The sequence below is a fragment of the Asterias rubens genome, chromosome 15 (assembly GCF_902459465.1).
Source record: "Asterias rubens chromosome 15, eAstRub1.3, whole genome shotgun sequence".
NCBI classification, from domain to species: Eukaryota; Metazoa; Echinodermata; class Asteroidea; order Forcipulatida; family Asteriidae; genus Asterias; species Asterias rubens.
The window spans coordinates 13,242,009-13,268,612 of NC_047076.1; the positions used below are offsets into that span (position 1 = coordinate 13,242,009).

Consider the following 26,604-nt stretch of genomic DNA (forward strand, 5'->3'; position numbering starts at 1 on the left):
AGCATTTCAAGGGCACCAAGGCATTGACCAGAGGGCATGAAGGCAATCGTCTTCATTGCCTCTGTGAAGTATCTAGCCTGCACGTGGTGCAAACCTCAACTAATCAATTACAGTGATCAATCCAGGAATGGGTCACAGGGGGTGGGTGGAAAGGGAGAGGTTGTTGATTTGATTTCCAAAAATAGGGGTAAGAGTTCAAGAAGTGATAGTGACTGCACCACTTTTTGTCTTTAAGTTGTTAGGAGGTAATCCATCTTAAGCTGCTTAGACCTGTTTCAGACAGGCGCTCCACAGTCGCACCGAACCAAATTCTGAAATAAGTACATGAGAATTGCATCTGTAACAGTTAGGAGCGACTGGACTAGAAGTCGAAAGATCTACTGTTGAAGTCGTTCGGAATGACCCTGGAGCAGCTTGCTTTCAGACGTTGATCTTGTCATGAGCGGAGCCAATGTAAATGTTATGTTTACATGTAGTTCGCCTGTTTTTGGTCGACCCACAGTCGCTCCTAATCTAGTTGGTTCGTCGCGACTCTGGTGCACTTGTCTGAAACCAAAACTTATTTCGGTCGGCCAAGAGTCGCTCCTAATCTATTTCGTTCGGCGTGACTCTGGCGTGTTGGTCTGAAACCAACACTCATTTGGGTCGTCTTAGAGTCGCTCCTAATCGATTTGATTCGGAGCAACCCTGGCGCGCCTTTCTAAAACAGGTGTAAGATAAAGTGAAGTGGTTGATAAGTGAAGTTACTGTGTCATGGACTGTTGACTGGGAAATCTGCTTGCCATCATCCGTCTTGTAGACTCAAAAGACTTTCTTCACCGTCTCTTCATGACCTTAGTGGGGAGGTTCAGGGGGTGGAGCTCTTTTTCCACCTACAATAAATGAAACAAAACGAGAAGATTAAAGATTGCGGAAATGTAAACAAGGACTTTTTTCCAAACCTCAGCTTGGGCTCCATCTCCAGCCTTCATTTGTTGTTGGAAACACAGTGCAGTAAAGTTGTATGCACACTGCTCCACAATTGTGACAGAGCCCAAGTTGGAGCAGGAGCCCAAGTTGGAACAGGGGCCAAATGTGAGGTTTGGGAAAAGCCAATGATTCAAGTCCTGGAAGTGTAACAATGCTTGAAAATTAAATAAGTGTAAATAGTTACTATGTATAGTTTTACGAATGCTGACACGTCTAAGATAAAAATGGATTTTGAAAATGATGTCTTGAGCTCAAACAATGTACTTAATTTTGTACTGATGGAGAAAACTGATGGAAAAAACATTGTGGACAGTTGACCATGAAGTGGTTTTATGTAGACTTGACTGTGTGGTGTTATGCAATACTGTGGTTTGGGGACAGGGTGGGGGTAGATGGGGTAGAGGGGTGGGGTGAGATGGATGGGTAAGGGTAGTGTAGAGGGACATGGGTAGAGGGGCAGGGGTATGGGGCAGGAGTGAGGAATAGAGGGAAAGGGGTGTGGGTCAAAGGGTGAGATAGAGGTAGGTTTCAGGGAAAAGGGAACGGAGTGTGGGTAGAGGAGCAGAGGTAAAGGAAGGGTACAGATAGGGGTGGGAGAGGGGCAGGGGTGATGAGTAGAGGGGTATGGTAGATGTAGGGGTTGGGTAGAGAGGTAGAGGGAAAGGGATGTGGGTAGAGGGGCAGAGGTAAGGGAACGGTACAGATAGGGGTGGGAGAGGGGCAGGGGTGATGAGTAGAGGGGTATGGTAGATGTAGGGGTTGGGTAGAGAGGTAGAGGGAAAGGGATGTGGGTAGAGGGGCAGAGGTAAGGGAACGGTACAGATAGGGGTGGGAGAGGGGCAGGGGTGATGAGTAGAGGGGTATGGTAGATGTAGGGGTTGGGTAGAGAGGTAGAGTGTCATGGCCGAGTGGTTAAGAGCATCGAATTCAAGTTCTGGTGCGTTTTCACCGGAGTGTGGGTTCGAATCCCGGTCGTGACACTTGTGTCCTTGAGCAAGATACTTTACTATAATTGCTTCTCTTCACCCAGGGGAATAAATGGGTACCTGCGAGGGTAGAGGTTGACATTGTGAATGAAAAAGCATTTGGAGCGATATAAACTGTTGCCCAGGTTGTATACTCCCAAGGGAGCTGAGAAACATTAAAAAGGGATGTTATTGGCCCTATGACCAGGGCACTAATGTAAAGCGCTTAGAGAATTAAGTGTTAGTTATTAGGCACTATATAAATCGAAAGTTATTATTATTAAAGGGATGTGGGTAGAGGGGCAGAGGTAAGGGAACGGTACAGATAGGGGTGGGAGAGGGGGAGGGGTGATGAGTAGAGGGGTATGGTAGATGTAAAGGTTGGGTAGAGAGGTAGAGGGAAAGGGATGTGGGTAGAGGGGCAGGGATAGGGATAAGGGTGGGGTAGAGAGGTTAGGGTAAAGTAGAGGGACAGGGGTGAATGGTAGAGGAGAAAGGGTTGTGCATAGAGAGAGAGGGGTGTGGGTAGAGGGGTTAGAGAGGAAGGGGTAGGGGTGTTGGGGCAGGGGTAGAAGGGAAGCGGAGGTCAAGGGAAACACCACCTACTAAAGTTACAGCATGAACACTGGATTTAAACTATGTACTAAATCAACAGTTGTATAAGTTGAACATGACTTGACATTTAGGGATGTTGTCTGCTCAATAGTAGCAGACACTTTAGTTTATTATCAAATGTAGGTTGAAGGAAACCTGCAATTACAGAATGCTGTCTGGCAAAGGTCAATGTATTCATCATGACGACATCATTAATATACAAGGTAGCATAATCATGCATCACATTGCCCATCAGACACTTCATGCTTAGTACGTACGTGTGAAAATGGATGTGCGTATGAAAAAGTATTTTGGCGCGATTCCATTTCAATGAATCACAATCAACCTTAACCAGTTAACTGAACAGAGTTTAGACATATCACACGATCAAAGAAGAATGAGAGGGGACCAGTTGCTCTTTGACTTGATGCCTCTTTTGCGGGTTACCATTCTTGAGTGGACGCGTAGAGTGGATCGGCTACATGCTAAATTAAAATGTGCCAGATTCTAGCACACTTTAAAGGGACACTTTGTCTTGGATCGGTCGAGTTGGTCTATGTAAAGCGCTTAAAATCGTATGTTATGAAACCGACATGGTTAGAAAGATGATTAAAAAGTAGAATATAATGATCCATACAAACATGCCTCAAAATTGCGTGGTTTTCCTTTTACTTTGAGAACTAATTATGGTCGGCCATTTTATGGAGTAACAAACTTGACTTCACAAAATGGCATGCCGAGTTAGTTCACGACGTTTAAGAAAAACCATGCAATTTCGAGGCATACTTGTGCGGATCGTTATATTACTTTAAAAACATCTTTCAAACCATGTGCATTTTATAACAAACTGTTTCAAACGCTTTTCAGTGACCAACCCGCCCGATCCAAGGCAACGTGTCCCTTCAATGAACCAATACCAGGGGTGTGTTTTCGCAGCCATAACCAATGATTGCTTTGATTAACCAATGGCAAGTCTAACCGAACCAGTTATTAATTACGACTAGGTACCCCAGGGGTTTTGGATGAGCAAGGCGAGATCCAACACCCCCCTGGGAGCAATTAAGGTAGGGAAAGGATGAATTGAACTGGCTGTTGTGCAGGCAATGTTTTATAATACTAACGAGAATGCAATGCTTGATCATGATGTTGAACATGTGTTGATTCATGTAATGAGGAATTCAGCAAACAACACATGGTCAGGTTTACCTGGTCTCTCCAACTTGGGATTTATATCAACTGCACAGAAATTAAGAATAACACATTGGAAAACTTTTATTTGGGCAAGATAAATGGAACTTGAGAAGAAACGTTGCAAATCACTCAGGGTTTGCCCTTAAGCTGTTGCATATGTCTGAGCAACCAAAATGGCCCATGGTATAAATGCATTGAGAAAAGACTCTGCTAGGGTCATAGAAATAGAGCCCGAAAAACGTCGAGTGTCTCATTGTGCAGGCGGTTTCGTTGTGAGACCATTTTTATGGATGCGCATACGCCATTTTTTGTAACGCATGTATGGCAAAAAATTTTGTCATACAGATTTGCCATACAATGACATCATCATTGACCAATGAAAACACTAGAAACGGTCTATGTGCGCTGACATCCTGCCAATTTTGCCAGACACACGTATTGCGCGGTATCGATACGCCGCGTCCACAGTCGACACAGAGGGTGGCCGAGCTCAGCGTTCTCCGGGTTCTATTTCTATGGCTAGGGTCAAAACATCAAGCCATGAACTTTGTTTCTGTTTAGTGACTGGCCAGCGGAACCAACTAGCTTGTCATTTCATTAGTTCCATAAGTTTTTGAACTAGTCCAAGTTTCAAGAAATAGGGTAGCCTTTAGTCAAGGCGCACACGGCACACCGGATGGCACGCACAACCCCAAAAATGTAACGCACGAAAAAAGACTATCACCGCGGGCGGCGAAGCGCCTTTACCAACTTGTTTTGGGGCCTTATGTTTTTCTTTACATTTGCCAACAATTTTGGTGGGAGAAAATGTAATGCATAATGCATTAGCGTGGTGAGTTGCTGGCCAATAAGAAGCCACAATTACTTGCATGACGTCACAAGAACCGTTGATGCAAATTCGTTACATTTCCTCCCACCAAAATCGTTGGGGCTGTGCGTGCTATCCGGTGTGCCGCGTGCGCCTTGAGACTAAAGGCTAGAAATAGGGATGCTTTTCAACACCAGACCACTCGGAGAGATTTCTGACTGATCCTCAGGTGTTTTAACTGGCATTTGGAGATCGGACCACTGCCACTGTGCATGAATTTATTTATCGAATGTCAAAAGAAGTACGATGCCAAAATCAGAATACAGCCAGCAGACATTGGCAAAACAAATAGCCCAACAAATATCTTATTTGGCATAGTTTCATTGTGGAGCTTATTGATAACAAACAAGGGCTACTTAATTAAATTTAACTTTAATATGTGGAAAATCTGTCTGATTGCCCAGTGGCTAGGGGTAATAATGTGAAGCGCTTTTGGACGCTGCAAAGTGATATAAAAACTAACTAATAGTATTATTATATGTATATTTGGTTTGCGGTAACACCATGTGTGTGTCTACTTGCCAGGTAGAGTTGTTCTTAGAGAACTGTCTTGCTTTATTCTACTGCTGCGGAGTAGATAATCGGAGGTTCGGGAGACTTCTCAGTTCTGAAAAGAACTGTCCTGCTTTTTAACTATTACCAGGGCGGATGGTATAGAAAATAGACTGGACTACTACTTTAGCTTATAGGATCGTAATTAACTGTACTGCCGCGGAGTCAGTTCTGAATTGGTCTCAACGTTTCGACTAGCTTGCTCTAGTCATCGTCAGGAGTATTATTATAATTTGTTACGATTTTCTACCATTCCAGCAAGCATGTGCAACCAAGATGCAGACAAAATCATGTTGAATTTTCAAAGATCATACTTTGAACAAAATACTCAAGACATCTAAAACCGTGAACCCAGGCATCTTAAGACACAGTTACCATCTTACAACATGCATGTTTTGAATCTTAAAGATGCTGATGATGCATATCTGTAGCAAAGACACAGTCTCAAAATCACCTCCTTGAAGAGCATTCTGTTGTTCTTCATTGTCATTGTTCTTGCACTTAACAGTTTCCCAAAGACTTTGTACACAAATTTCTGTGTGGACCACCCAAGCCTTTGAAATCCCAGTAGAGTCCAGTAACGATTTTGAGCTACCAGCCCTGCAGTCTTGTGCGCTTCTTTCGATTATAAAAGAACACCCTGATTTGACTGTCTTGTCTCCGTGCACTCAGACCTTAGCTTTGAGCTTCAGGTGTATAGCTTTGTACTCTGGAGAGTTTTTCCTCCGAATTGGAGCCCTGATATTGACTGTTTTGTGTCTCCATGCACTCGGGCCTCAGCATGCACTTAACACTCACCATCCTCTATTAGTGCGTTTTCTGATAACTGCTCCGTTGTGTAATAAACTGAGTCTACAGGTAAGTAGCGCACTGCGTCTGTTAATGGTGCCCAATGGTATTTTGTCATTCATTCATTCTGCTAACTTTACGTTTCCTGTACCTTTCTAGGGTAGTCACACTAAAGGCCATTCAGAGTTAACAATATTCAAAAATGTTTACAAATAAACTGTCGGAACTGTGGCTAAGTGAAAAGAAATCACTGAATTTAATATGAAAATTCAATTGAAAGTGACTGTTATAGGAGACCTTTGATCTAAAATATATCTAGCTCACTTGCCCCATTACTTTCTTCTTCAGTGTACAAATGCATTTTGTAACATTATGCAGCCATAAAATATATTTAACAATTTTAATTTTGGGTGAGTGGGTAAAACAATATCAGGAAAAAAACCACACAATAATGAATGTCCCCTAACTAGCCCTCCAAACAAACCATAGTTTTGATGTGGCCTCTGTAATTGCATGTTATTGGAATAGTGACTTGTATTTTATGATCCATGAATGTTAACTGACTTGGCATAAATGGAACCGCTAGGAAGTATCAACATATTGTTTACAATGATTAATTTCCCTGTATGTAAATAATTGAAAGGATAATGGTCCCTGCGACTGCCTGCAACGCCAGTAAAGAATATAAGGAAATAGAAAATACAAGGAAAACAACTTTCTGTCTGTTGGATGGCCTCGGATATGTCAAGGCAAGAGCTTGTAACAATAATCTACTTACCCCATTTTAAGGGGCCTGTATGCCAACATAACATTTGGAAGATGAAAGCGCGATGGAAATGTTGATGCGCAACGCAGTTTATAGTCATCGCTTAGGCCTAAAAAGTTTGTCTTTTTTGATCGCGCGTCAAGATTTCCATAGCCAGACCATCGCGCGACCCCGACTATAAACCGGCCTTAAGTGTTATGTCTTTGCTTGCGGTAGACAGGGCCATGAAATTGGGCTCTGATGTTTTGTATGAGAGTCAGGGTACAATACTTACTTTGTCTATTTGTTAACGATCTACTTGGGTATGTCTTGTTTGACGGTGTGTAAGGTGCAGGTTGTGGAAACTCATCCGACGATCGGAACTTAAAGCGGCTCTCAAACGAATCATCTGAAATAACAGTAATAATATATAATAGATGGTAAATTTGCCTGATCAGGGTTAAAGAATATTAATTTTGGTTTTGACTCATATACGCCAATGTGTGCTAGCACTGTTATCTCCGTACTTTACCCACAACCCTTCCAATTCTAGAGCAGTGTCATACCAACTAGACCACCAAGATTGCCTGGTAGCTAGAGGCAGTTCGAATCCTATATAGATTTATTATACATGTAGCCCACTTATCTGGAAAACCTGATCAAGGTGCCTACACACATAAGGAAAACAGCTGAAGAAAAAAAGATAATTAGCAAAACAAATGAGTTTTCAGTTTCTTCTTGAATATGTCCAGAGTTGTCAAAACATTTATGAAAACATAAATTTCAAATTTATGGATAACTCAACTTCATCTTTAACCCAAGAAGAAAAGGAAACACGTAGCTCGTGTCAAGTGGTACATGTACTTCAATTAAATTTGTATATTTGTTTATTCTAGAAAAGAAAAAAGCTTTATACCAACAGCTCAGTATAAACACAGTAAAATTTAAGTAAAACATCAACATTTTTTGAGGAAGTACAGAATCCGGGAGTCACCAAGTTATCACGTTTTATTATACCATAAAAATATCAACACAGGAGATCACGGCCTGATACTTCATGGAGACATAGAAGGACAATTGCCTCCATGTCTCCTGGTCATTGCCTTGATGCCCTTGAAATGCTCTAGCAGCAATCTACAATGTCCTCATACGGTTCCCTTTACCAAGGAGAAACTGCCTTGGTGCCCTTGCTTTTTCAAAAACGAAAGATACAGGCCTGTACATAATACCAACCAACCAACAAGTACAGTGCCATGGTAGCGTCGGGCCAGTGGTTTCAGTGTCGGGCCAGTAAACTCAGGACAGGACAAGTCCACTCGTCTTTTCTTTTCTGTTAAATCATTAGATCTTTGTCTCAAAAGAATGACGTTCAAGTGTTGGGTTCAAATCTCACAAATATCTTTCGATCTTGCTGAATCTCACCAATACCACAGACATGACAGAAGAGATAAAACTTCTTTTCGAATATTGTCTGTTTAACTAATACAGTTTAGATTATAAAACTGTGTTTTCATTTTGATTCAAGTCCCTTCTCATTTTGATTCTAGTCTTGTAAATAAAAACACTGTCCAGTAAAGATGCTCGGCTAAGTCCTGAGGGCTTGTGGATTTTCCCCAAAATCTGTGCCCATACATTTCACGCGGAAATGCGGAAGAGTTGCATGCCTGACATTTAATGGTTTTCATTGAAAAGGCAGAGCGTTGTTGAGCAATGGTTAGTGTCAACAATACATGTGTATGAAGGTTGGTTTTAAAAGGGGGATCACAAACAGGTAATGTTTTTTTTTAACCCTTTGAATCTGTTGTTATAGAAAGCGTCATAGCTAACAATAGCCTAACCCCGGTTCTTTTGTGAATAATGTGTACACATCCATGAGAGGACACTTATTGGGTAACACAAGTGTCTCAAACATGACCACTATTTAAAGGGAAAGTATGCGTTTGGTAATCACGTTAAAACCCAACAGCGGGGACTTGTTCGATAGTATAAGCATTGTGAGAAATATTTCAATTAGAAGTAATGCAGTTATGTAAACAGACACAAGTTTTAACACCTCAAAATTGATTTCGGTTCAATTTTTGCATTTAGTAAAACGTGTATTCCTTTTAAAGATAATTCTTACTGGGTGGACATATTCACGCCGGATTTGCGGCGGTATCTCAAAAATACAACCACCTTTTGAAATAATAATAACAATACTAATAATGTAAGCTTTTATAGACAATGTGACCTCTGAGGTCACACGAAAACCATAACATGATTCACGCGCATATCGCCGGGCAAACCCTTTGTGTTTTGGCAGCCACCTAGAAAGTGTCTGCTATCTTACCATAACGACGTGTCTTTTTGCCCGGCGAAACATGACGTATAAAGTGTGTTTTTCAACAGAGGGCGGTTTAAATGTAAACATGGGTCATATCGTCTATATAGCGCCCCACAAAGATCGGAGCGCTTTAAAAACGAAATTTTTCGCAGATCGGTTTCCTTAAGTATACTTTCTCTTGGATAAAAACAATCAAACGTTTGCAAAAGCCACAGGTACACTGTGCCTTCAGCCTCTTACATTATCTAAATGATAAACCCATGAACAATAGTTCCATGTAGTGATATGTATGCTAAAAGGAATTCACTGTATTTTTACACTCATCATTTCCTGGTACGGTTGTACACAGGATGATGTCTAAGGTCACACACTCAAAGAATTTCATTTCAAGGTAAACAGAAAGTTAACAAACTAAAGCCATAGTCCCCTTACAGCTCTACATGATTAATAATGACTTAGCATTCAAATCCGTCACCCATGTATGTGAATAGCTGTCGATTTCATCGAACTCTTCCTAAATTAAACTTGGGATTAATTTCAGGACTTAGGACTTGAGAAAAGTTTGTTGTTTGTTTGTTTGGATGATCGTCCGTCAAGGGAACTCGGCAAACTCCCAAAGGGGGATATAAACGCCAAGCTGGCAACAACCAATCGCTCTCATACAAACATTGGTTTAAAGCCATTGGACCACACTTCGTGTATTACAACTTCTATATAAAATAACAAACCTGTGGAAATTTAGGCTCAGTTGGTCATCGGAGTCGGGAGAAAATGACGGGAAAACCCCACCCTTGTTTTCGCACGTTTCGCCATGTCATGACATGGTGTTTATAATAAATCCGTAATTCTCGCCAACGAGAATTTATATTGTTTTGATATTTTCTCAAAAAGTAAAGCATTTCATGGAATAATATTTCAAGAGAAGTCTTTCACCATTACCTTCTGTACACCCTGTAAATTATTTGTAAATCTGTGAACTTATTTGTTGTTTTTCTGTACCGAAAGGGTCAAATGGCTTTAATGTCTATTATTATGAACTGCCCAAATCAAGAAATTGTGATTCAGTAACAAGACGACACTAATTATTCTATAGTCATTGTGAAGTCAGCTGTTAGCTGAGGGATTCGAACCTACAACCTTGTGATTGCAGTCTGAACACTTGACCAGGGTGACCACGGTTCCCTTTCCATAGACATTAGAACACATTGAACCCATCCTCGTCCTAACTCAAGATAACATTAATCCTTATGTTTCGTCAAATCGGCTACAGGGCCCAATTGATTGTTCAGGAAAAAAAAAACAGGCGTGATACTTCATGGAGGCAACAAAGGCAAATTTGCCTTCACGCCCCTGGTCGTTGCCTTGGTGCCCTTGAACTTCTCAAGTCGAAATTTACAATTTCCTCATTAGGGTGCCCTTTACCAAGGAGACAACAAGCCATGTTTACGCTTGTGAGAATGCCTTGGTGCCCTTGCCCTTTCAAAAATGAAGCATACACGCCTGCAAGACATACTTAAGTCTCAGCTCAGGATTTGGTCTTTCTTTCCAGGATATGATTCAGTAGACAACCAGACAATTGAAGTCTGGCACGGACACTTCAAAAATAAATATATAGCATTCTATTTTGACCTGCCATTTAAAGACACCAGACACCTCATCAAAGACCAGTATTCTCACATGGTGTGTCACAACATGTGTGCATAAAATAACAAACCTGTGAACATTTGGGCTCAATTGGTCATCAAATTTGCAAGAGAATAATGAAAGAAAGAACACCCTTGTTGCACAAATTTGTGTTCTTTCAGATACCTAAAAAGGGCTTCAGGCCTGAATTCTTTATAGTTAAGTGGGAAATTACCTTTTTCTAAAAAAAATATGTTACTTCAGAGGGTGCCGTTTCTCACAATGTTTTAAACTATCAACAGCTCTCCATTGCTCGTTACCAAGTAAGTTTTTGAGCTACAGTAACAATTATCTGGAGTAATTACCAGTAGTGTCCAGTTCCTTTAACACAGTTAAGAACAGACTTTAAAACCACGAATGTGGTAAGCCTCATAGGTCCCAAGGTGAATGGAGTTCATTGTTGGCAAAAAGAAACATTCAGAGAATTATTTACTTGCGTATTTTTATTTGTTTCCTTCTTCAAACTTACATGTACATGCATTTTTCACATAAAGGCACTGGATTATATTGGTATTTGCTCAAAATAATTGTTAGCATAAAAACCTACGCGGTAGCGATCAATGTAAAGATGTTTGTGTTAAGCATTGTGAGAAACGGCTCCCTCTGAAGAAACGTTTTTTCGATGCAGAAGTTATTTCGAGAGCTCAGAATTTGATTTTTACGGTCTCAAACTCAAGTATCTGAAAGCACACAACTTCATGTGACAAGGTTTTTTATTTCTTCCATTATTCTCTCGCAACTTCGACGACCAATGGAAGACCAAACTCAGTAAAATTTACACTTGCAACTGGTGCCCTGCTCAATTTTTGCTTAGCGCAGAAAGGAGGGAATTACAGGTTTAGACTTACCATATCCATTATTATTAGTGATGACAGGTGGTGATGAGGTCGAAGGTCGTCCATTTCTACTTGGAGGGGGAGGGGGCGGCATCCCAACAATAGAGGGCGGTCTATCCCTCATAGGAGGTGGTGGGGGTGGTGCACTGTTCCTTGAGGGTGGTAACGGAGGTGGTCTACTTGATATAGGCACTGGGGGAGGAGCCATGGTACCAGACGTTGGACGAGCTGTATTTCTTGCCGGGGGAGGAGGGGGTGGCATTGCTGATGGTCTCGACGACGGACCGTCATTCCCCCTTGGGGGTGGTGGGGGTCGACCACCTACAGGACCCCTCGAGGGTGGAGGTGGGGGCGGTGCTCCACCAAATGTTGGTCCATTTGATTGCGGCGAACAATCCTGCATAGGGTCTCGAATAGGAGGAGGGGGCTGCCTGGATGGAGGGGGCTGCCTGGATGGAGGGGGCGGCTGGGGCTGGGGGCCTCTTGCGGGGGGCGGCTGGAGCGGGGGGTCTCTTGCGGGGGGCGGCGGGGGCGGTGCCATTCTTCCCTGTGATACAGGTCGACCTGGTGGTGCTGAGGGCCGTCCTGAGCTGGGTCTACCAGGAGCTTGAGCTGGTCTACCATTTTGATTCCCTCTACCTGGTGGGGGAGGGGGAGGCATCGACGTAACCGATGGAGGGCGTGGTTTATTTTGTTGAGGGGGCGGTGGAGGCGGTGCCCCGCCCGACTGACCGCCGCCAGAGTTGAAACCTTTTGTAATATTGGAATTGCTTTTATTGTTCATCCACGCCGGTTTACTCTGTGAGTTATTTGAATCCTCCGAAGCTGCAGGTTTACTTTGAAAGGGACGACCTAGAAGCTTCGGGGAAGGTGGTTCTTGCCTTCCGGAGTTCTGAAAGGGAGTTGGAGGTAGACGTCCTACAGCAGGTGCACTCTGATTATTGCCTCCGGGTCTTGCAGGTTGTGAACCAAATTTCTTAGCATTTCCTATCGAGGGTGCACTGTTGTGGTTAGCTGATGGAGTGGGACCTGAGGAGATGAACACAAGAAAATGAGTTTAGTTGTATTCATGAAAGTCACTAACAACTTCTAATAAAAAAGACCTAGCTCCTTAAAGGCAGTGGACACTATTGGCAATTACTCAAAATAATTATTAGCACAAAGCCTTACTTGGTAACGAGTTATGGGGAGAGGTTGATAGTATAAGACATTGTATAAGTAATGTAGTTTTCGAGAAAGAAGTAATTTTCCACGATTTGATTTCGAGACCTCAGGTTTAACATTAGAGGTCTCGAAATCAAGCATCTTTGTGTGACAAGGGTGTTTTTTCTTTCATTATTATCTCGCAACTTCAATAATCGATTGAGCTCAAATTTTCACAGGTTTGTTATTTTATACATACATGTATGTTGAGATGTACACCAGTCTTCGACAAATACCAATATAGTCCACTGTCTTTAAAGACAGTACCTTCTCACTAACACATTTCTATAGCAACACTGGGGGCAACTTGAAGGGGCAAAGTAATTTACAGATTACCAGCCAAACTAACATGTCAGATGTACGACTTGTGACTGGTATCCTGCTCATTTCCGCCTGGTGAAAAATTGTTAAGCAATATTTTTAGCTCAAGTAGTTTGGGCCAAGGGCCCAATTTCAGTGCCCAAAAACATAGAGGTGCTTTGACAGAAAATAGTGCTTTTAAATTTTCGGCCGAGTAGAAATAAGCAGGATACCAGCCACAACTTGCACATGTGCAGGGTAGTTTGGCTGGTAACCTTATTCTGGTTAGCATAACTTTGTTGTGCTTAGCTACTTTTTGGGGCTTCAGCAGATTCTTACCTGAACCCGCTGGTAATCTACCAGTTTTCTTGAGTGCTGGTATACCTCCGCTAAAGAGACCTCCACTCATTGGCATCCCACCTCCGCCTCCGCCCCCGCCTCCACCTCCACCTCCACCTCCACCTCCTCCTCCACCACCTCCCCCTCCTGTCCGACTTCCTCCGCCCCCTCCTCCTGGCCTACCTCCGCCTCCACCTCCACTAGTTTTCTTTGTATCTGCGAGAGAAAATAATAATAATAATTGTGACACTCATTAAATTATGGGTCGATATTGACTTCTGAGGATTCGGCTTCTTTTGTTTTAATATCTGAAAGAACGAGGACATAGAGGTATCTTTTATAGAAAGCTGGATTCATAGGAATTATGGGAGAACCCAAAAACCTGATCTTTGATTTTGATTTACAAAAGAGTTAGTTTGAGGAAGAAACTAAAGTTGATTAAGCCATCAAAATAAGGGGGCATGTTTTTTAAACCTGTCATATTATAATAAGCCTAGGCGACTAGTGAAACTTACACCTCAACTACATGCAGTCGTGCTCTAATAGTTGTGACTTCAATACTAGTTGCGACAATTTGTTTTGATACTTCACAGAGGCAAAAAGGCATTTGCCTCTATCCGCCCCCCCTGGTCATTGCCTTGGTGCCCTTGAAATACTCCAGTAGATGTTTACTATTTCCTAATATAAGTGCCCCTTACTAAAGAGAAAATGCACTGGTGCCCATAAATGAAGCATACAGACCTGGAAGAGAGTAACAGTAATCTAAAGTCTAGATTAGACTACATGTAGGGCTCCAGCAACAGCATGACAAGTAAGCAAAATCAAGTCCGTGAATTCTGCACATCCAGACAAAACTTTTCAACTATTTCTATTTTTAATCAGGGGTGAGATTTGACAAGTGTGAACATTCCTGGAAAATTCCAGGCTTGGGTTTTATACCCAGAACCTCTCAGATGTTCAGAGCCCCAATCGTGGGGGAAAATTCACCAGACTGCAGGACTTATTTATAGCTCAAAATCTTTACTAGATTTAATTTATAAGATCAGAATCAAATTGAGTAGAGACTAGAATCAAAATAAGAACAGTTTTATCGTCTTAACTGTTTTCATTTGAACAATCTCTTCCTTGCATATTCCACGTTACCACATCTTTTGCTAAACACAGCTAGCACAGAAATTTGGCACTTGCACTGTTAGCGGAATATAGCGATCGTGAGTGCAGTATTGGGGGATAAGCAGAGCCATGAAATTGGCTGGCCCTGCTCTAGCAATGCAAAGGCCGAGGGTTCGAACACCACCCAAGTGATTTGCCAGTGCTTAGTACACATCCTCGAAAAGCCTGGTTCATACTTGAATGCGAATGCGATACAAATTTTGACATCACAAAATCGCAACGAATAACTTGCAACAGTTGACTTGTGCACAAATCTTAAGAAACATTCGCTGCGAAAACAGCCATGTGACGTCAACAATTCGTATCGCATTTACGTTTGCAGGAAGTATGAACCAGGCTGAACGGTAAAAACAGAGTATACAGTCAATTACTTACTTAAAGTTGGACCACTTCTATCATTTGTAACAGTCTTTTTTAGTCTGGCTCCTTTGTGAATGTCCGTCAGCAACGCTCCTCGTTCTTTCTGCGCTTTTTTGGATGATGGTGGAAGAGCACTATTGGCAGGGGGAGGGGGTGGGGGCGCCGGGGCGGGCGGGGGTGGGGGAGGCATTGTGGGAGGGAGGGTTTCGATGTACAGACGCTACTGGTTTCCCAACCCACTGTAAAATCTGCAGGAAACAAGAAAAAATGAGATAGTCATTAGGAATCACACTTCTCAAAAATTACTAAAAAAATGTAATACAAACTTAACCTGGGCCCAATTTCATAAAGCTGTTTAATGATAACATAGAGTAGTTTTTAAGACGCAAATATCTACCAAATTAGGGTGCTCAAGGCGCCGCAGAAAATTGGTTTGGCGAATTCCTTTGCTGAGCAAGAAATTAGTGGGATACCAATCACAACAATGGTAAATGTACGCTGTTTTGGCTGGTAACCTATTTTGCTAAGCAAGATTTCTTCTGTGCTTAGCAATTTTTTGTGCTTACAGGCTGTATGAAATTGGGCCATGGTATCATGTTTTTGATATTTGTTTACTGTTGTTTTTTATGTTAAGTTGCTATTACCCCAAGAGTTAAGGAAACATTATTGCAGACAGCGTTCATTTAATGTCTATTACTGTCTCTTTTTTGCATACATGTTGCGCTAAAAATATGTACAAGGAAGTACGTTCATTGTTTCTCAGAATGAAATAATTTGTAAGCGATTTACTCTGTAGGTTTCTTCCTCACTCTAATAAACTGCAACATCAATTACATGTACTAAATCAACACACAGACTGTCAGACTCTGATTGTTGGGGGTATGCCAGATCCAATGTAACGTAAATCAGTGCAGTCGGCAATCCAACTAATCAAACAAATCATACGGTTGGATTACGATCGGTTGGTGATAACTTGGTGGTGGTTAGGGTTAATTTTGATTTGAATTGTTCTTTTTTAATAACCCATTGTATCAGATGCTTTACATGTAGACTTCAAGAGAACTTCTACACAGGATTTCCTGTGGCAAGCCCCGGAAGAGACTTGCATCAGTCACTCCTCTATTAACCTATTCACCATCTAACCGTGCACAATTCTACGACAGGCATAAAATCATAGTGAATGGACTAGCACCAGTTCAATAATACCTTCTAATATTAGAGTTGAATGTGACCCAAAAAAATGAGCAGGGCTTGATTTAAGTGGCAAACTTGCTAAGCACAGAAGAGTCTTGCTACACAGAAACTGGTTACCAGCCAAAATTCCATAAAGGTTACATTGTTGCAACTGGTGCCCCAAAAATACTTTGCTTAGCAAAGAAATTTTTGAATAAACATTTTCTGCTTTAACAGCATTATGAAATTAGCCTATAGACCCATTTCTTCAGAAATGCTGATGATCGAAGATTGACTGGTACACCAGTCTAATAACTTCAATTAGTAACAAACGGCATAGTTCTGTTATTCAGTTGCGTTTAGTGAGCGGAAACGCAATGGCCATGATACAAGACTTTCACTTCCTTCATATCAGACGATCCTGTTTCCATTTATTGAGATGTCATGGGTTATTTTAAACACAATGAGAGAAAGAAAGAGGGTAATAAACAGAATGGGAGCAAAGCATGAATTACGTCAAAGTATCTCCTAATCTCTGGCAGAAATTGCAGGTCATTGAACTGTTTAAAGACGTAAACATTTAAAGTCACCTGGAAGTGGTATTTTTTCAAAATAAAGCTTTTGTCACTAATATATGTGTTTTGATGAGTGGAATGTGAATAAACAGTTAACTATAGGTTTTAAAAAATCAGTTCTTATGTTATTTACAAATTTAAGAGTAGACCCCGACCCGAGAGGGTGCTGTTCGTGACGTCAATCGAGGCAGACTTTGCCTGTAATGCGTAAAGTAAACACAATTGCAAAGTACATGAACGGACCAAGTCGTGAGTTTGTACGTTTAAAAAAAAAGACAATTTTGTTTTTTCCGGCAATGCCGACCAGGTGTATCGCTGCTGAATGCAGAAAAACACTTTTTGAAATGTACCAACTCACGACTTAGACGTAAATGTACTTTGCACGTGTGTTTACTATATGCATTGCAGGCAAAGTCTGCCTCGATTGACGTCACAAAAGGGGTAGGCGAAGTCAGCCCCCCAAACAACTTTATATATTTTTTAAACATATAAATCGTGACAAACAATTACTAAAAAAATTGGTTTATTGTTCGTAGGCATATACTCTTATGTTTGAAAGAAAAAAAATATATTTCCAGGTGACTTTAAGTACGGTGTGCAAACAACACACACATAAATGCAAGTTAAATTGGATGCACATTTTGTTCCTCCTACCAACTTGAAAAAGACAATGTGATTACTACATGTAGGGCCCTTAAGTTGGTGATCAATTCTTGGTGATGAATTTGCAGTTTTTAAAAGGCTTTCTTTAATACTAAATGTAAAATAAATGTTGAGTGAAGGCAACAATTCAAAGCTACGACTTATGTTCTTGATGGATAGGCCAGGGAATGATTTTATCCAGCAATTTTGCTTAGCAAAATATTTCAAAGACAGAATTTGTTTTGAGAACACTGAACGCTTATGAGCAGCAAACGATGATCTTTGAGTACTAACTGATACATTTTGAAGGGAACGATTTCATCCAGAAAATTTGCAAAGCAAAATATTTTAACAAAACATTTTCTTTGACACTAAATGCTAACAAATGATGATTTTCGAGTAGCAATTGATACAATTTGTGTAGCATTTTGCTCTGCTATACAAGGGAAATCGTTCATTCACTGTAAACAATTTGTGTACCATTATGTTATGCTGGAGGGAAATCGGTGACTGTACAAATGTATGTATTTTCACCTGTACCAAATGTGCTTAGTAAGTTATTTTAATTTTAACTCGCTTAATGTCTGATGATCGCCTGACCATTTTTTTCAACAATTTTAAGAAAAGGGACTGTCCAAATCACCTCTTCAACAGCAATCCTGTTATTTAAAGATAGCGAAACAAAGAAACACAAAGCAGAATTTGATTCCGGACTTCAGAAATAGACTGTTTGAACACCCCCCTTTGATGCTATGAAAGTCGTCATCTTGTAGGGCAAACCGTATACGCGTCCAAGCAAGTACATCGATGAGGCACGCATCACGCAGCATACACGCACACGCTCACAGACGCCATGTTGTAGGGCAGGTTTTTGAATGGTGACGTCATATTCAATACTGTCTATGAGCAAACCTCTTTATAACAAGCTCTTAATATGTTTTAACTATGGTTCTGAATGTTGTACATAATATGGTTTGGTGACATACAGTTTTGTGCACAGTTGATCCACCATTCATTCAGTGCACAGTCGATCCACCGAGCGACGAGCACAAATGCAGTTGAATGGCTTCAAATGGTCGTTCAACTTGCTAGAAAAATGTGACCAAGAGTAAGAATGCCTTCAATGTATACAAATATGTAGTCTATGGTCACACGACGACTCAAGGTAACTCACATTGATCAATTAACAGCCGATTCTCATTATAACAACATCATTGGGTCTGGCAAAAACGATCTCTTGTATAACAGGAACGTATTAAAGAGGACAGCAGAACAAAGCAGAAATGACGTTAAGGACTTGTGAAATACACTCTTTAAAGGCAGTGGACACTATTAGTAATTACTCAAAATAATTATTGCCATAAAACCTTTTTTGGTGACGAGTAATGGGGAGAGGTTGATGGTATAAAACATCGTGAAAAACGGCTCCCTCTGAAGTGCCATAGTTTTCGAGAAAGAAGTGATTTTCCACTAATTTGATTTCGAGACCTCAGATTTAGAACTTGAGGTCTCGAAATCAACCATCTAAACGCACACATCTTCGTGTGACAAGGTGTGACGATTGAGCTAAAATTTTCACAGGTTTGTTATTTTATGCATATGTTGAGATACACCAACTGTGAAGGCTAGTCTTTGACAATTACGCTTAGTGTCAACTGCCTTATAACAGTTTTGTAAGAGTGCAAGAGTTGACTATGTAATTGTAAACGTATTACCCATTTTTAAATCGGTTAATATAATGGCCCGGAAATTAGTCCGATGAACTACAGCAAAGCATGATCAATATTGGAAAACATTTTTAATACTTCAACAAAATTCAAACTTCTACAGAATGTTTGGCCAATATGTTTAAACCCTTAACGATCAAAGTCCAATTGTAAATTTTCTCCAAAGGAAATAATGACACCTTGACTTGAGGTACTGTACATGTATGTATGTACCTTGTTGATCTCTTGGTACAAAGTGCATTTCCATTGTACCATGTCAACTGTTTGTTTAGTAACTTGATGGTCATAAATTCAAACACACTACTATGTAAGAGGATGAACTTGTTACCAGGTTTACTGGGCCAGGCCCTGAACTTTATGGTCACGTGAAGACGATTGTTTTTTAACACACCTTGTTGAAATAACTAATGAACATGATGAATCAAAAATTTGAATGATCTAAATGACTGTGAAATTTGTCTAGTGTACAGTTTAGCAAAATTCAAAACAAAATACAAATCGCTACTGAAAGATCACTATAAATATAAAAATCATGCAGAGCACTCAATACTGCATTCAATGAGCATAAAACATCTTCCATCATTTGCTTTACAAAATTGCTGACAAATCATTCCCAAAGATTTTCATTTAAAAAAATACAAGCGCTAACAGTCATTTCAAGGACTATACATATTTATACATTACCAATCCACTCAATTAATTTAAAAAAAAAAACTCATTTTGAGAAATATTTTGACAACATTGAGCCAGCGTTCTCCATAAAGATTTCAAATGACACTCTTCAACAAGTTCAATGAGTAGGCTAAGTATTGAATTTCGTTCTTGAAGAGGCAAACCAATTGTCCAATGGTAAGGGGCACTGACTCTAGTTCTATGAGGACAACTTTGGTACTTTGCAAAGTGCACTACAGCAGAAGCATAGAGGGCACAACAGCAATTACTGTGGGTGCCATTGGTTATTTTAAAGTCTGAACCCTGCTTGCAAAGATTTCAAACTGTAAGTTTTGCAACAAGTTAAAGTGTACGACAAAAACAAAAATGGACCTCCCCCCCCCCCCCCCAAATCTGACAGGCTTTAAAACATGTTTCCGGGCATTATTCCTACACTCTCATTAGCATTGACTCAATTCTGTACCCCCTTTTTATGGTCTCAATCTAAAAATAGATTCCCTTGTTTAGTTTCTATTGGAACATGGCATCCACAGATTGGTCAGGCATGCAAAAACAACGAATACACTCGTACAAATACAAACCAGTAATAATGCAGTCAACGAATTGGTATGTTGTATGAATTATTAAAACCCATACAGTTAAACTCAATAAAAACGACTTTAAATCCTCCACTGCATATGGATCACTGAGTCACCTACAAAGTGAACCATAAAATTGACCTTGCCCAATTCTATACAATTTTTGTTTATTACATGAAACAGTCACCCACAATGTGTAATAAATCCACAACTGCATTTCTAGGGTATATTCTTTTGATATGAAAGAGATGTCTAGACTCCTTGAAGCGTTACTCACTACATCAAGACGGTACACCAACAATATTTGAGTTCACCAGTTTACAGATATTATGTATAACTTTTAACTTAAACAGCTTGAGGGAAGACTAAAGTCTTGACAAGAACTCAGAGCTATGGTAACCAGGGCTCAATCTCATTTCGCTGTAAAAGCAGAAAATACTAAACTAAATCTAAGTGGGGCATCAGTTGCAACAGTGTAAACTTTATGGAATTGTGATTGATAACCAGTTAATTTGATTGTTTTATGCTTATAATACATTGTAAAGGCTTTAAACACACTGGACACTATTGGTAATTGTCAAAGACAAGTCGTCTACCTTGGTATATCTCAAAATTTATACACATAAAATAAAAAACCTGTGAAAATTTGAGCTCAATCGGTCGTCGAAGTTGCAAGATAATAATGTGAAAGAAAAAACACCCTTGTCACACAAAGTTGTGCTTTCAGATGCTTGATTTCGATACCTCAAATTCGAAATCTGAGGTCTCAAAATCAAATTCGTGGAAAAGTACATGTGTAATTCTTTCTTGAAAACTACATCACTTCAGAGGGAGCCGTTTCTCACAATGTTTTATACTATCAACCTCTCCCCATTACACGTTACCAAGTAAGGTTTTATGCTAATAATTATTTTGAGTACATGTAGTTACCAATAGTGTCCACTGCCTTTACGAAATCAAACCCTGAGCCCAATTTGATCAGGCGCTTTTAAAAAGCATAAAATAGGCCTACCGGTTAAAATATCCAGCTTTGACGATAATGAGCAGCAGTATGAGCAGGGCACCAGTCACACAATGAATATGTGACTTGGTAACATTTTTTACTCTGGTAAGCATACTCTTATGGTGCTTTTTTATTTTGCAGTTCAGGAAATGTTTGTATATTTATGAAACCCTTTCATTTGATTATCTGTGTCTAACTCGTGGCTATAGCTGGGTGCTGCTGCTTCATATTATGTGCATCCTAATCATATGCTCCAATTATGACATGGCTATGACTGCCAAGCCAAGCCACTAAATTCAGACACAATGATATAAAGTGTCTGAACTTTGAGTACATATTTAAATATAATTTAGGGCCTACAAAGTGTACCCACAGGACCAGTCAAAATAACTAGATTTTTGTTTCCAGAAAACAAAATGCTTCATTGATCATTGTTGACTGATTATCATTGATGGTTTGCCTTGATTACCTCCGGCAATATGCTAATTTCCACCAAGGGGTTGTAAATAACTGCGGTCTGGTCTCATGCTTGAGGTCTGGTCTCATGCTTGACTTCGAATGGGGGGCCTGAAAAACCCACTGGACCAGTGGTCAAGGTCTAGTACATGTATTATACGCCTACATGTATCACTTGCCAGTCATCTAAGAACACACCCATAACAATCAAGTATTTTCCAAACACACAGGAGATTTATTGCTCTATTCTTTAGCAATTCTTGAATGCTTTGGTATGTCTTGACTGAGCTGTTTACTGTATCAAACCCATTTCTAGTGGTTGAATAATTGTGCTGTGGGTTTGGTTTCTGATCATGAAACGTGTGTCCTTGGATCAAGGCACTTAAAGGCAGTGATTGGTACTAACTCAAAATAATTATTAGCCTAAAACCTCACTTGGTAAACGAGCAATTGGGAGCTGTTGATAGTATAAAACATTGTGAGAAATGGCTCCCTCTGAAGTGACGCAGTTTACGAAAAAGAAGTAATTTTCCGCGAATTTGATTTTGAGACCTCAGATTTTGAACTTGAGGTCTCGAAATCAAGCATCTGAAAGCACACGACTTCGTGTGACAAGGGTGTTTTTTCTTTCATTATTATCTCGTAACTTCGACGACCGATTGAGCTCAAATTTTCACAAGTTTGTTATTTTATGCATGTTGAGATACACCAAGTTTGGTTTTTGACAATTACCAATAGTGTCCAGTGTCTTTAATTAGCCTTACACTTTGAACCATAATTGCTTTTGGAACTCTAAACCCAGGCGTACAAATGGGAACATGAGAGGGCTAAAACGGTGCATCGTATTGGATTAACCTCTACAATTAAAAGAACTGTGATGAAGAGACTCTTTCCAGTTCTAAAACTCAGGCCTGGAATTTCAATCTTTGAAACAGAGGCCATGGTCTCCGTGGTTGGGGTGTAATTTCCAGGGCTGAAAACTGTACATTATGCAATTTATGGTACATGTATCAACAAACAATGCAACAGAGTTCAAGCGTACTCATACCCATGTTGCGACACTGACAGACCTGGTTTTTAATTTATGTATTTTTTTAGTGAAGTCATTATACTATTTTAGCCACAAGCGCATAGGGAACAACAGATAGTGATGTCTACCACATGAACAGAAAAATTGTAGTGACAAGAAATGATTGAAGATGTAGGAGGATGCAGGTTTTAAGATGCAAGAAATCTTGCATCCTGACTGAGACCATATTTAATCCCTATGCTATGTGAACCAGCACCAGATAGATGAAAACCTATGAATGCATGTATTGCGTGTTCTTGTATTCTGCTTCAACAATCACTTTCAGTTCAGAATGAGAAAGTTATGTAAAAGTATTGGCAGAGAAACAGCTTTGGCTTTTTAATCATTGAACAGGCATCCAACCCATCTTTATCAGATTGATCAATTAGACTGAGTGCCCCTCCCATCTTTATCAGATTGATCAAGTAGGTGCCCCTCCCTATTTTTTATTATTGATTAATGAAGTAGTTGCCCCTCTATCTGTATCAGGTTGATTAAGTAGAACTTGCTCCTCCCATCTTTGTTAGATTGATCAAGTAGTTGCCCCTCCCATCTTTTAAGATTGATTAAGTAGTTGCCCCTCCCATCTTTATTAGATTGATCAAGTACACTGAGTGCCCCTCCCATCTTTGTTAGATTGATCAAGTAGTTGCCCCTACCATCTTTAAAGATTGATTAAGTAGTTGCCCCTCCCATCTTTATTAGATTGATCAAGTAGACTGAGTGCCCCTCCCATCTTTAAAGATTGATCAAGTAGTTGCCCCTCCCATCTTTATTAGATTTATCAAGTAGACCGAGTGCCCCTCCCATCTTTATTAGATTTATCAAGTAGGTGCCCCTCCCATCTTTATCAGATTTGTCAAGTAGACTGACTACCCCTCCCATCTTTATCAGATTGATCAAGTAGTTGCCCCTCCCATCTTTATCAGATTTATCAAGTAGACTGACTACCCCTCCCATCTTTATCAGATTGATCAAGTAGTTGCCCCTCCCATCTTTATCAGATTGATCAAGTAGTTGCCCCTCCCATCTTTATTAGACTGATCAAGTAGGTGCCACTCCCGTCTTTATTAGATTTATCAAGTAGACTGAGTGCCCCTCCCATCTTTATTAGATTGATCAAGTAGACTAAATGCCCCTCCCATCTTTCTTAGATTTATGAAGTAGACTAAGTGCCCCTCCCATCTTTATTAGATTGATCAAGTAGTTGCCCCTCCCATCTTTATTAGACTGATCAAGTAGGTGCCCCTCCCATCTTTAGTAGATTTATCAAGTAGACCGAGTGCCCTTCCCATCTTTAACGGATTGATCAAGTAGTTGCCCCTCCAATCTTTATTCGATTTATCAAGTAGACTGAGTGCCCCTCCCATCTTTAAAGATTGATCAAGTAGTTGCCCCTCCCATCTTTATTAGATTTATCAAGTAGACCGAGTGCCCCTCCCATCTTTATTAGATTTATCAAGTAGGTGCCCCTCCCATCTTTATCAGATTTGTCAAGTAGACTGACTACCCCTCCCATCTTTATCAGATTGATCAAGTAGTTGCCCCTCCCATCTTTATCAGATTTATCAAGTAGACTGACTACCCCTCCCATCTTTATCAGATTGATCAAGTAGTTGCCCCTCCCATCTTTATCAGATTGATCAAGTAGTTGCCCCTCCCATCTTTATTAGACTGATCAAGTAGGTGCCACTCCCGTCTTTATTAGATTTATCAAGTAGACTGAGTGCCCCTCCCATCTTTATTAGATTGATCAAGTAGACTGAATGCCCCTCCCATCTTTCTTAGATTTATGAAGTAGACTAAGTGCCCCTCCCATCTTTATTAGATTGATCAAGTAGTTGCCCCTCCCATCTTTATTAGACTGATCAAGTAGGTGCCCCTCCCATCTTTAGTAGATTTATCAAGTAGACCGAGTGCCCTTCCCATCTTTAACGGATTGATCAAGTAGTTGCCCCTCCAATCTTTCTTAGATTTATCAAGTAGACTGAGTGCCCCTCCCATCTTTATTAGATTGATCAAGTAGTTGCCCCTCCCATCTTTATTCGATTTATCAAGTAGACTGAGTGCCCCTCCAGTCTTTAACAGATTGATCAAGTAGTTGCCCCTCCCATCTTTATAAGATTGATCAAGTAGGTGCCCCTCCCATCTTTATTAGATTGATCAAGTAGGTGCCCCTCCCATCTTTATCAGATTGATCAAGTAGGTGCCCCTCCCATCTTTATTAGATAGATCAAATAGGTGCCCCTCCCATCTTTATCAGATTGATCAAGTAGGTGCCCCACCCATCTTTATTAGATAGATCAAGTACATGTAGGTGCTCCTCCCATCTTTATCAGATTGATCAAGTAGCTGCCCTCCCATCTTTAATCACAGATTTATCAAGAGGTGACCCTCATTTTTTTATCACATTTATTAACATGAGGGGGCACATAAAATGAAAGAAATGTTTCACCCTGCGGTTTAATGGTATTGTCCAGGTACGTTGAAAGACAACATGGCGGATAGTACCGCTACCGGTCGTTACTAATTCCGGTAAAAAAAACACATTTTTTACAGATAAAAATAAAATGTTATTTAAAATATTTAGATGCATATGACTTTTCTACATCTACCTTACCGTTGACTTTATCTTCAAATTTTCTTCTATATGTGCTTTTAAAATTTGTTGTCGTGAGTTGTTGTGAGTGAGGCTAGGCCTAGGGGTCGTGAGTTGTCTATATTTATTTTAGTGCATCTCAGAGGGGCCCACACCGACAGCCAATTTTCATCTCAGTCAGAGATGAATTTGAAGGCAGGGAAAGGAACCACGGAAAAGTTTCCGTATGGCGCCACCACTTTTTCATTCGATATGAAATAAAATAGTATCTCATTTACCTCAATGAGATATCCTTTTTTGTAAAAATTAGTGAAAAAGTGGTGGCGCCATACGGAATGTTATCCGGAACCACAACCACCATGACCACTGACTGACCATCCATGCTGGCTGATGACTTAAAGCAACCTGCCCATTGCATGTGCATTCACTCAGCTCGCCCATAGGCCTAATTAGTAATTATTTTATTTTTATGACCCATCCGTCCGAGTCTGACCTCTCCTTCTAACGTTGGCATCTTTCCCCTTTCACATTTTTCACTTCAGACGGACTTGTGCCTTGAGAAATTTATCATGACACATGAATGTCAACAAATAATGACCTCAAATTTAGCAAGGTGTTATCGGTCACCAAAAACAGCATGCACTACGTCACCAATCTGAAACGAAAACACCCCCCAACAACTAAAACAATTTTGAAGAATTTCAAGTCAATTATTCCAGTTTGTAGAAAAATAAACTTACCTCTAAATATCTCCCAACGAAGGCTACTTGTCCAATTGTATACCCGTTTTCAACATTTTCTAACAATTATAATTCATATAAACTAGTTGCATTAAAACAGTCAACTGTCTGCCAGAAAATAAACCCGGAAATTGCCCTGATAGATTACGCACTTAACGCCAGTCAATTTCTGTGTACAAAAACTCAACCAATTCGTTTCGTGCAGTTCGTGAACTTCCTCAAAGAAAATGGCCGACCGGTGGTGTTTACGAGAGGGGCCTCGCTATTGAACAATCATAGCACCCCCAATTTTTTGCGGATTTTGATGTAGAATCCATAGAGCACAGGAACGATCCGCCCACAAACTCAGACAATGATCGCCAGAAATATGTATTTTGTGGTCGCAAAACAATCCAAATGCATGAAACATTTTCATGAAACATCAACGTTTATTTCATGATAATTTTTATGTCTTAAAACTTTTATTGTCATGTTTAGCCA

General features: G+C 40.3%; 1 protein-coding gene across 1 annotated transcript; it reads right to left on the reverse strand.

The window, feature by feature from the left end:
• LOC117299868 (WAS/WASL-interacting protein family member 1-like) lies at window positions 1–26,336 on the reverse strand. The gene is made up of 6 exons (XM_033783447.1): window positions 26,125–26,336; window positions 14,906–15,138; window positions 13,358–13,573; window positions 11,528–12,544; window positions 6,969–7,082; window positions 1–872 (listed from the first exon to the last, which is right to left on the reverse strand). Exons 2-6 carry the CDS (start codon window positions 15,078–15,080, stop codon window positions 835–837), a joined length of 1,560 nt encoding a protein of 519 aa, XP_033639338.1. The 5' UTR covers window positions 15,081–15,138; window positions 26,125–26,336; the 3' UTR covers window positions 1–834.
• Between the last annotated feature and the right edge of the window lie 268 nt (window positions 26,337–26,604).

Excerpts from the sequence above, each read along its gene's own strand:
- LOC117299868 (XM_033783447.1), bottom strand. The coding sequence starts at position 15,080 with ATGCCTCCCCCACCCCCGCCCGCCCCGGCGCCCCCACCCCCTCCCCCT. Across the intron at positions 7,083-11,527 it reads CACTAATAATAATGGATATG|ATGATTCGTTTGAGAGCCGC; the intron begins GTAAGTCTAAAC and ends CTGTTATTTCAG. Across the intron at positions 873-6,968 it reads ATCGTTAACAAATAGACAAA|GTGGAAAAAGAGCTCCACCC; the intron begins GTAAGTATTGTA and ends CATTTATTGTAG.